Consider the following 11,452-nt stretch of genomic DNA (forward strand, 5'->3'; position numbering starts at 1 on the left):
AAACAAAGGGTGTCTGTATGTGACAGTGGCATGCAAGTCTAATTGTTTCTAACTTTAAGCTATCCAAATGTCTGAGTATAATCTTTTAGATTACCCAGAGTTGGGACTAGGCACCCAACTTGGTGTTTGCTGTGACTTCTGTGTTCCATATCCCTCTTTTTTATTTCCTTGTTGGATGCTGGGGAATGAGGGACACAGAAATCCACTATAAGTCAGCAAAGGACATTGCAAATGATGTTACTTATAAGCCCACATCTTTGGATAAGAAATAGCAAGGTTCTATTGGCATAATGAATATCATCATTAAATATCTGGGTGTTGAACTTCCTGTGGCCTGAACTTAGGTTTGTGTTCTCTAGAATGTCATAGTGTTGAAACTGATGGATTTGTTTGACAGTTGTTTTCTTCCCATGTCTGGAACAGAGTCCTTAGACTCTGCATTGGACTCTAGGAATCAGAAGTGGTGGAATCTCAGATGCTAATGATACCTTAGACTGGTCTTGGTTCTCAGTGTCCTTGATGACGATAATCTCTTTTTCTTCCAGGTGGTCGAGGTTTAACTCGTTTTCTGGGCTGGAGCTGGTAGCATCCTGTGGAATCAAAAGGCAAGATTCTTATGAATAGTTGCTTTTTCAGACTTCGCCAAGATGCTCTTTCCACCCATGTAAGCCATCACTTCCATCATGAATGCCAAGTCTCTTACTACCCTTTTTGCTTTCTGCAGGAGAGGTAGGCTTGCAATGCTACTTAGTCTCTGAAGACTGAGACAAAGTTGCCTCCACAAGTTGCTAATTCTCCCTCAGAAGATGTTCACAAAACCATCAGTTTCAATTAATTCCATTAATCATCGCCCTTTTGGACAGATTGGCTGTCTTTTTTGACTTTTCTGACACCCTATCTTCCGTGTTTTAATTTTTTAAGCCCTAACAGAAACTTAAATGTGTTCTAAAATGAGATCTGGTATCAAGTGTGACAGTTAATTTAGAACCAGGGATCCCAGGTTCATGAGAATGATGGCTTTGCACCCTTCCCCCCAACCCTGGAGTCATCTGATTTCTGCCTTCTGTGACAACCATCCCCTTTCCTCATACTTCACTGATATCGCATCTCAGCAGTTTCCCACCTACTCCGCCTTGGAGCAGAGAATACACACCTTGCAGTCTTTGTCTTCCATATTCAGGGTGGACACATCCACAAAGCATATCTGCATCAAATTAGGAGCGTGAGTTTAGAAAGGCTGTAAAGTGAAGGCTCTCTTTCTCAGAGGTGATAATAGCACTTACCTCATGAGATCCTTGTGAGGATTAGCTTTGACAGTGCAATGTGAAGCTTTATGCAGGGTATGGAACATAGAAAGTCCTCAAGGAATGTTAATTTTGTGATTATTGTTAGGCAGACAGACTCTTAGCATGACTATATTTCCTAAACAAGAATACCAACCCATCACAAAGAGGCTCAAAGTACAATATCCACTTGTATCAACTGAGAAAGCTAAGTAACAGGCCCAACCACCACAAACTTAAAGCTAGAGCTTGTAGGAAAACTCAATTTCCCTTGAGCACATTCTACTACATCAGTGTTTCTCAAAACTTGGTATTTTCACTGTTGATGATATAAAAGGTTTTAGATGGTACATGGGTAAACATTTCTCCTTTTTAATGGTGCACTTCAATAGAACATCAAACCTGAAATATTATGGATAGTGTTTCTTAGGGTAATAATTGTTAAGATGTAACTTCATTTCAGATACATTGTAAAAAACATGTATTAAGTACTTTGAGTTGATCAAAAGTAGGAAGTACTTTGGAAATCCCTTGAAGTCACAATATGAAGTGGGTAACAGTATGAAGTAGTTGCAGTATTTCATCCTCCTAAGGGGCCTGGTGTAGCTTGCTGGTAGCTAGGCTGTGCTATTATGACTTAAGAGGTCTCAGGCAACAGGCAGTAGCTACTAGGCAGCCACCACTCCTCTCACCTCCCTTACATCACTTCCTGACACCCTCCTGCCTGACACCTCTCCCACCTCCCTTACATCACTTCCCACCTTGCTCCACCCTTGTTGAATGGTCCCTGTGTGATGTAGGTACATACTGCCCACCTGCAAGGCCTTATTGAACTTAGGTGCTTGAAAAACTCACAGTATCACCTGCCATTAGTTTATCCTGGGCTCCAGAATATCTATACCCATACGTCGATATGTTTCCACTTCCTGGTAGTTCTGGTAGTTGTAGTTTTACATCTTACCACTTTCCGGTCCTGATCTTGTTGTCCTCTTGGGCTGTAAAGATCTACCTTGCACACGCCCCTGCGGCTGTGTAACCAGTCAATATCATCAGACATCTGAAAATATTAAGAAAATAAGTTTAAAATGTGTATATATGGTTTTTAAGAAATGAGACCAGCTTGGATATGAATCTCTTGAGAGGTCCTGAAACCCATCCCTCTGTTTCATTTAGGTTTAGGCTAGGGACTGGAGGGAATCAGCAGTGTGGAATGACACTCTGAAAGGTTTGAACTTGATGCTCAGGATCATTACTGTCTACCCAAATCCATAGTTTCCTTTAATTTAGACTCCCTATACTGAGTATTTGGAACCATAAGTACCACAGTGACTTGGAAGAACATCAGTCAGGGAAAGTGATAGATTGGAGAGCAAATTTAAAAGGAGAGATACAGATTGTGGAGATTATATGTAAGGATTTACCTCTACTCACCTCCACTAACTAAATCCCACTGTGCCTACATTTCTTTATCCACTCTTGGATAAAGCTTAAAGGAATCAAGTTCGTGTTACCTCATCCCCAATGTAATTCTAGTTGACTCCAGGATCTTTATTACATTAAAGACAGTGAAATTAGGGTAATAAAAGTCCCTGGGAAAGACTAAGGTCAATCCCAATAGAGTAAATGAGTATCTCTTTTCCAACATGCAGAACATGATTCTGAATGTTGAGAAAACAGTACTAGCCTGAAACAAAACACCAAGAAGCAAATATCTGAGGGAAGACCCGATCTTAGGTCAATACGACCACGTTTAATTTTACTTTAAAAGAAAAAATGATCTCTGCTGACTTCCTTCACCCCTCCCCCCCTCGCCCCTCCCCCCTCCCCCCTCCCCCCTCTCCCCTCCCATCTTCCAACCCAGCCTGGAGCAAAAAGTAAAAAGAAAATGGCAGGAGTCAGTGACTGAATCTTGCTACATAAGATCGCGGTTTTGTGCTCAGAAAGCACAGTTAAGAACTCAGTAGACCTGTTTTGGTGTCTGGGGCTTGAATTTGATTTGTTTTGGTAATTTGACCAAAGAATTCCCTTTATTTCACTTATCAGAAGGCAGTTGAATCCCTTTTCCTCTATACATACCTTTTCCCCCTCTTCCTTCAAACTTTGGACCTCCTTTTTGCTCTGGCTCTTCAAAACAATCTCATTCTCTTTCATCCTTCACTTCTTCCTCCTTCTTTCTTTTTCTCCCTTCCCTTGGCCCCCTCCCTCCTCCTGCCTTCCTCCTTCCTCCAGCCTCCCTCCCTCCCTCTCCTTTCCTCCACCCCCTAACATTTTGGTAAGAGTTATCCTCTAATTGCTCTCCTTTCCCATCCTGGAGAAAGATGGGCTTTCCAGTCAAGAATATCTACAAAAACTTCAAAAAGTTATAAAGAAAGTCTTTCCATGCTCCGAAAAGAGGGTGTTTCCTTTGTTTCAAGAGCTACAGAACATGCACCTAGAAAAGAGATGGGGAGACATAGAGGTCTCTCGTGTGATCTGGATATAGTCTCAGTTCAAGTCCTAAAAACTGTAAGAAAAAAGAAAAATAAAATGAAATTTATGAACTCATTACCTTGTAGTGAAGTTGTTTTTGACTTTTGGCTGAAAATGTGCCACCCAGAAGGTAGATATGCCCCGTTAGATGGAACTGGGCAGTGCCAAGTTCTTGGGCACCTGCAGCTGGCTGCCACCCCCGTCAGCTGTTGGAGCAGGCTGATGGGCCAGGCCTTTTGCTGCTGACTCTGACCCTGGGGTATGACAGCATAATTTGTTGAGTCACAATGTCCAAAGCTGCACCAGCCTGAGCAAGGATGTGGCATGCTGGCAAGCTCAGTTACCTTTTCACTTCAAAGCATATCATGTTGTCTGCTATAGGACAAGATTTTTTTCTGTTACCTCTAGGAGGGTACACTTGTTGCACATTTTCTTCAGTTCAGAACCCCTCAAGATCTCCCTTCTCTTACATTTTCTTGCTAGACCTCCAGAACAACCTAATGATATTAGTTATTAGTTTGATGGAGGCTGTAGTTTTCAACATACAGAAATACCACCAGTCTCTGTGAGCAAAACTGTTCATTTTCATATCTCAGTCTATTTATCTTTGAATTTCCCACTAGGGAATCAGAGTTGTGTGGCTAGGGGTCTTTGGGTTTGTGGAGTGCTGCTCCTCCGCACGCGGAGGAGCCGCACCGGACCGGGCGCTTGTTGTTCCTTTTTTTTACAAGTCCTTTCTATAGTAAAGTAAGAATAAGTAAACAGCAAACTCCCAAAGCAAGAATGAGTAGAGAGAAATGAGAAAGAACGAAGTAACGAACTTCCCCGCGAACTCTCCAACGCACTCTCCAACCAACCCACACCACCATGCCGTCTCTCTCCTCCTATATAGTCCTCTCCACCAATCCCAACTCGGCTGCCCACACGCCGAGCACGCCGCTCTCCTCCAATCAGGAGCAGCTCCTGCAGCTTGTCAAGTTGGTGAGAGGCAGCTGGGTAGAAGCTGTTTACTTCTCTCCCAGCGCCATATTGTGGGAGAGCAGATGCATAGAATAAATCTTAATTCCAGTAACAGTATAGTCCGAATTGCTCCCCACAGATCCCCCTTTCTTTTTATTTTTTGGCGTTGATACGCGCCTGTGTAAAGTTCAGTGTGATCTTCACGCTATTGACTCTTGTTTGTCGTGCTACTTCAGAGTTTGTTGAAAAATGTCCCGTATTCCAAAGATCCCAGGGATTGGTTATTCATTGTTTTCTTCCTCAAATGGAGTTTTCTTCTTCTAGATCTTCTGCTGGCAGGTTTATCAACCGAATTCTTCTCTCAGGGGTCCATATTGGTTGTGCCGCACCCTGTGGAAAAAAACAAACGGCGCCTCGTACTCTTCTGAGTAAGGGGAACGGGCCTTTCCATTGGTTGTCCTGTAAATCCTTCCACATTACCCACTGTATTGATTCCTTATCAGCTGATTGAGTATGCATTTCTGCAGGTGTTTTACCGTTCTTTTTCTTGTTCAAAAAATTAATTGTATAAAGAGCTAGGGCCAAGACGTCCTTGTTGGATGTGGCCATTTCCCCTATTCCCCCTTTTTGTTTAATTATTAAATTTTTTAAATATAAGTGAGCGCGTTCTACCACAGCTTGCCCCTGTGGATTGTATGGAATACCGGTAATATGGGAGATTCCGAATTCTTTCAAAAATGCAGCAAAACGCTTTGATGTATACGCTGGGCCGTTATCCGTTTTGATCACATGAGGAACTCCCCAGGCTGCAAAAGCCTGCAAGCAGTGTTGGATTACTTGTTGTACTCCTTCTTTATTCATGGCTGTGGCCATAATTACACCTGAGTATGTATCTACAGTGACGTGAACACAGCTTTGTCGCCCAAAAGAGGGGATATGTGTAACGTCCATCTGCCAGATATGTCCTGGTTTAAGGCCACGGGGATTGGCTCCCGCAGGAATCTTTGGAACTATGGTAACAACGCACTTTTCACAGGATCTAATGATATCTTCTGCTTGCTTGCGGGGAATATTAAATTTAAAACTTAAAGTGTGGGTGTTAACATGCCATTTAGAGTGATATTCTTTAGCTTGTTCCAAAGCGGTGCATGCAAGCAAGAATCTTGAATAGTGATCTGCCATCATGTTTCCTCGAGTAAGTGGGCCAGGTAAATTAGAATGAGCTCTTATGTGGCCTATGTAAATAGCATGCTCTCTTTGATTTAATAACCCCTGAATTTCACTTAGATAAGAATAGACTGAGGAGGATTTAAGAATAAGGCACTGTGTAGCGAGCATCTGAACTGCATTCACCACATATGCACTATCAGACAAAATATTCATGGGTGCGCTCTCTCTGCGTAATACTGTTGCGATAATAGCTAATTCTGCATGTTGTGGAGAAGGGGATGCTGTTAAAACAAAATATCGTTGATTGTTAAATATAGCTGCTCCTGTTCCGCCTTTAGCTCCATCCGTAAATACGGTAACTGCCCCTTGAATTGGATCCCTTCGCACCTTCTGCACCCGTTTTATTGAAACCTGTGTGCAGAAGTTAACAAATGGATGGCGAGGGTAGTGATTGTCAATCTCTATTTGTAGAATGAGAACTATGTATGCCCATTGCCAGCATTCCCTTGTAAAGGCTTCTACTGCCTCTTGAGCAAAGGGAACTACACATCGCTTTGGAGTCTTCCCCGCCATTTCTGTCGCCTTTTTTATTGCTGTTAATATTAAATCGGCCACCGCAATGCCTTGGGTGTATAGTACACGCGGTGCATGTGAATGTGGGTATACAAACAACAAGGGTCCTCCTTGCCAAATGACTGCGAAGGGATACAGCTGTTCCATAAAAATTAATATTTCTAGGGCTTGTTGTGGATCACATCTTTCCATCTGCATTGCTTTAATTTGTTTTTCAATTTTCTGTAACGCCAAGCGGGCTTCTATTGTCAATCTACGAGGGGAATCAAGCTGGGCATCTCCTTCTAAAATATTGAATAATGGCATCATATCTTCGGTAGTTAATTTACAATAGGGCCTCAACCAATTTAAATTGCCACATAATTTTTGGAAGTCATTAAGGGTCTGTAACCCATCTATTGCAATTTCAAATTCTAATGGGGTTACCTTTTCAGAAGTTACTTTAAGTCCTAAGTACTGTACTACTTCCCCTTTTTGTATTTTCTCTGGCGCTACTTGTAACCCAACTTTTTCCAAATATAATAGCAGCAGCTTATATGCTTCCATTAGGTGACTTTCACTTTCAGCCGTTATTAACAGGTCATCCATGTAGTGTAAAATTTGTACTTTTGGGCACTGTTGTCGAACCGGCTCTACTGCCTGGTCAACATATAGCTGGCATATGGCAGGACTGTTAGTCATTCCTTGGGGAAGCACCTTCCATTCATATCTTTTGTCGGGACCTTGATGATTAATGGAAGGTACGGTGAAAGCAAACCTCTGAGTGTCTTGTTCATGTAGAGGTATGCTAAAAAAGCAGTCCTTCAGATCGAGTACTATTAGTGGCCAATGCTTTGGGATCATAGTAGGAACCGGGAGTCCGGGTTGCAATGCCCCCATGGGTTGCATCTGCTGATTAACAGCCCGTAAATCATGCAACAACCGGTATTTCCCTGATTTTTTCTTTATCACGAATATTGGCGTATTCCATGGGGAGGTTGATGGTTGCAAATGGCCTGCCTCTAATTGTTGTGATACTATATCATTTACCGCAGCCAACTTTTCCTGGGTAAGGGGCCACTGTGGTATCCACTTTGGCTTGTTGTCCAGCCATGACAATGGCAGCGGCTGCATCTCAGTGGCCCCCACGAAAAACCCGTGTCCTGTCTTTTAAAATCGCCTATGGGCTGGGCTAGGTCCCTTCTGCCTTCTCTGGAGCCTAATCCTCTCTCCTGATATCCCTTTTTATACATAATACGCCGTCCTGTAGAACTCTCCAATTGATCCTCATTTGTTAACGTCAGTCCCAATTGTTCTAAAATGTCTCTTCCCCATAATGTGATGGGGAGTGCACTAACATAAGGTTGCACATTTCCCTTGTTCCCTTCTTGATCCTGCCAATGAAGCACCTGAGCACTCCTTGATGGTGTCATGGCCGCACCTAGGCCTACTAAAGTATTATCTCCTGGCTGAAGGGGCCATGACTTCGGCCAATCATTTTCCGAAATTATACTTACATCCGCACCTGTGTCTAGCAGGCCCTGAATCGACTTTCCTCTAATGGTTAAGGTCCACAGAGGTCGATCTGCTAGAGATAGGGACAAGGCTGCAAATTTCTCCCCTTGGGGTCCATGAACATCCTGCGCTCCAATCATGATCAGTATTTGAGCCACAGGTTCTTCTGGTTTGGTTTGAATAATACCCTTTGTAGATTGTATTAGCACTTTTAGCTTATCAAAAGGTAACTGAATGACTCCGGTGATGACCATTAGGCCTCTCAAAGCATTTGTTTCTTTTCCTACGATTATTCCAAGTCCGTTATGCTCCGCTGAAATTGCTTCTGCCCTCACCTCTATGGCTTGTGGCCCCATTTGAGGTGTCAGTACCGAATATTCGGTGGCTCGTAACTCTGCGCGGTAAATATTTGGTTTTGGGACCGTGGCACCCACCGATTGTTTTGGCCCCGGGGTGCAGGGGCCCACATTCCGTTTTTTTGCTGTTGACCATATACACCTGATCTTCTTATGGGGCCCGGCTCATTTGGCATCCTCTGGGGATTGCCTGCGCTGTTTATTTTAAAGTAACATTCACTGACCCAATGATTTCCTCTTCTACAGCGTGGGCAAAGGCCTGGTCTTCTCGAGTTCTCTATGCTCTGCCGATCTCGGGCTGGAAATCTGGCCCTACATTCCCTCATTAGATGCCCTTCTCGACCACATCTAAAGCATATACGTCCCCTCATGTTCTGTCTAAATTGTCGGGTTACTGCTACTGCAGCATGTGATCCAGAAACTACATCATCCATGACATCCCTACAGATTTTCAAAAAGGTAGGGATGTCCTTATGCTGCCATGGTCTAAGAGCTTCCCGACATGTTTTATTGGCCTGCTCATACGCCAATCTTTTGACTAAGGGCATTGCTTCTTCCACGGTTTCGAAAATGTTTCCTGCTGCTTCCATTAATCGGTTCACGAAATCAGCGTAAGGTTCGGTAGGGCCCTGTACTATCTTAGTTAGGCTGTGTCTTACTTCTCCTTTTCTGGGTATCACCTTCCAGGCTCTTCTTGCTATCTCTCTCACCTGTAAGAGGACAGCTGTTGGTAATCGGGCCTGCTCATCGGGACAGGCAAATCGCCCTTCTCCATTTAACATTTCCTCATCCCATGCTTGATTCCCTGTTTGATAGTTCTGCTTTGAATATTCTCGCGCAAATTCTTTATAGGCAGCTAGCCACAAGAGGAAGTCACCCCCGCCTAATACCGCCTTTACTAAGTTTCTCCAATCCTCAGGTATTAGGCCTTGCTGCCCGATGTTATCAAGGATTGCCTGAGTGTAACTTGCATGGGGCCCATACAATTGTACTGATTGCTGCAACTCTTTAAGTAATTTATGGTCAAGAGGCGTCCATCCCCTGTTTCCCTGTGGATCCTGAATTACAGGAAACACCTGGCCTGGTTCCTGGTACTGCTCCCAAGCAGGTTTTCTATAAACAGCTCCCCTTTGCTTGTTTTCGGTTCTTGGCCTTTCTAGCTCCTCCTGCATACCTACTCCCTCCATCACTCCTTCTTCCTCCCACTCTTCTTCAATCTCATGGGGAAAAAAGGGGCTTTTCTTTACAGGAGGAAACTTTGGTAGTACCAATGGGCGATACCGGGGTGGTGATTCATCCTTTATGGTTGAATTTGCCAGCCTTGTATGGCCAGGCATCTCTCTCGGGGGCGAGGTTCCCTCCTCAGCTTCCTTCTTCCCCCCATAAGCTTCCTGGCTCTCTAAATCCTTCTTTGATTTTCTTCTCACTTGTTCGTTACAATAGTTGCTCGCCTGGCTGCCCTGCCATAATTCTTCCTGCATTTCACTCCCCTCATTAAGCAACAACTCGATCCCTTCCGTGGGGTTCTGAAGCACCTGATCAACGAGTTGCCACAGCTTCAGCACTTCTATCGGTTCCCCAGCCTCGCGCATTTTCCGTCCCACCTGCCTCCACTGCTGTGGAAACCAGGGGGACGTCTCTACGATTGCTCTTACGAATGCATGAATTTTCCTCCCCCCTCGTTTCCCTTGCTTAGAGGAAAAGCTGCGATGAGGTGGGGAGTAGGAAGAGAGAGAGAGAGAAACCATATTTAGCCCATAGATGATCTTTAGGGAGAAACAGAGGATGGTGCCCAGGAGGAGGAAGAGGTAGCCAGTGGGCAAAGAGTAGCCAAAGAACTCCATTGTCTGTACCGTCTGTGACATGTTGGAGCAGTGAGCGTAATGGAAGACTGAGTCTCCCAGACGTTCCCAGTTAATACCTCCTTCCTAGCTTCTAATTTTCTTCCCCCGCGGCTTTTTTCCTAGGTTCTGACTAGCTTTTCACCGGCACTCTTTCCGTCCGGCCTTCCCCTAGGCTCTTTGCTAGTCTCTCTCTCCAGTAATTTCCCACTTCTTCCCGGTCTTTCCCTCCTAGGTTTCCTATCCGAGTCACGGCACCACTTGCTGCTCCTCCGCACGCGGAGGAGCCGCACCGGACCGGGCGCTTGTTGTTCCTTTTTTTTACAAGTCCTTTCTATAGTAAAGTAAGAATAAGTAAACAGCAAACTCCCAAAGCAAGAATGAGTAGAGAGAAATGAGAAAGAACGAAGTAACGAACTTCCCCGCGAACTCTCCAACGCACTCTCCAACCAACCCACACCACCATGCCGTCTCTCTCCTCCTATATAGTCCTCTCCACCAATCCCAACTCGGCTGCCCACACGCCGAGCACGCCGCTCTCCTCCAATCAGGAGCAGCTCCTGCAGCTTGTCAAGTTGGTGAGAGGCAGCTGGGTAGAAGCTGTTTACTTCTCTCCCAGCGCCATATTGTGGGAGAGCAGATGCATAGAATAAATCTTAATTCCAGTAACAGTATAGTCCGAATTGCTCCCCACAGTGGAGAAACAGAGAAATGTGGCTAAAGCCTTCTCAGGGTACTCCCAAATAAAATTACAAAACAGAAAGTTGGAGGCTGCCTTAACAGCTTCTGTGGTTTCACCTCACCATTAAGATACCCCTCAGGAAATCAAAAAGAAGTTAGAAGGTGCCCTTACCTTTGTGGTACCAGAGTAGGCTAGTGTGAGGGGCATTTAGGTGATGTTTTCTTGTCAATTTGGATGCTGTGATGACTCCGGCAGCCTGCTTCAAGATGGTGGTTCTCTACTCAACCCTCCATACTCTCCTAAAGTCTTGACTGCCCACTGGTGCTAGAATTTATAGTTCACGACAGCGCTGTTTCCATAGAGAATGGTGACAGCACAAAATCAGAATCTTTTTTCTTAGGATTCTAGGTGCTCTAATTGGTCCAGCCAGGTCTGACCATCCTCATGATGCATAAGTAGTTTGGAGGATGATTGATCACAGACTCCTAACCCATGAAAGAACTTAGGCCCCATTTATTCTTTTTGATTCTGGCCAGTGTTAGATTGTTGGCTAGAGTGTTTTTTAGATGATTAGCCATTACACTTTGAGATGTGTTCTGTTTAGCCTGTTTGGAAACATTCATT

At 44.3% G+C, this 11,452-nt stretch overlaps 1 protein-coding gene across 3 annotated transcripts in view; it reads right to left on the minus strand.

The window, feature by feature from the left end:
• AKAP4 (A-kinase anchoring protein 4) overlaps window positions 1-11,157 on the minus strand; it is a 44,333-nt gene extending 33,176 nt beyond the window's left edge. Inside the window, exons 1-4 of one of the 3 annotated variants that reach the window (XM_070067061.1) lie at window positions 11,000-11,157; window positions 2,245-2,340; window positions 1,154-1,204; window positions 489-590 (exon numbers count right to left, since the gene is read on the minus strand). In XM_070067061.1, coding sequence (XP_069923162.1) covers window positions 489-590; window positions 1,154-1,204; window positions 2,245-2,340; window positions 11,000-11,035 — 285 coding nt within the window. In that variant the 5' untranslated portion in view covers window positions 11,036-11,157. Of the gene's footprint in view, window positions 1-488; window positions 591-1,153; window positions 1,205-1,283; window positions 1,423-2,244; window positions 2,341-3,831; window positions 3,990-10,999 lie in introns of those variants that run through there. The other 2 variants (XM_070067062.1, XM_070067063.1) reach the window with 2 other exon arrangements.
• Between the last annotated feature and the right edge of the window lie 295 nt (window positions 11,158-11,452).

The sequence above is a fragment of the Oryctolagus cuniculus genome, chromosome X (assembly GCF_964237555.1).
Source record: "Oryctolagus cuniculus chromosome X, mOryCun1.1, whole genome shotgun sequence".
NCBI lineage: Eukaryota > Metazoa > Chordata > Mammalia > Lagomorpha > Leporidae > Oryctolagus > Oryctolagus cuniculus.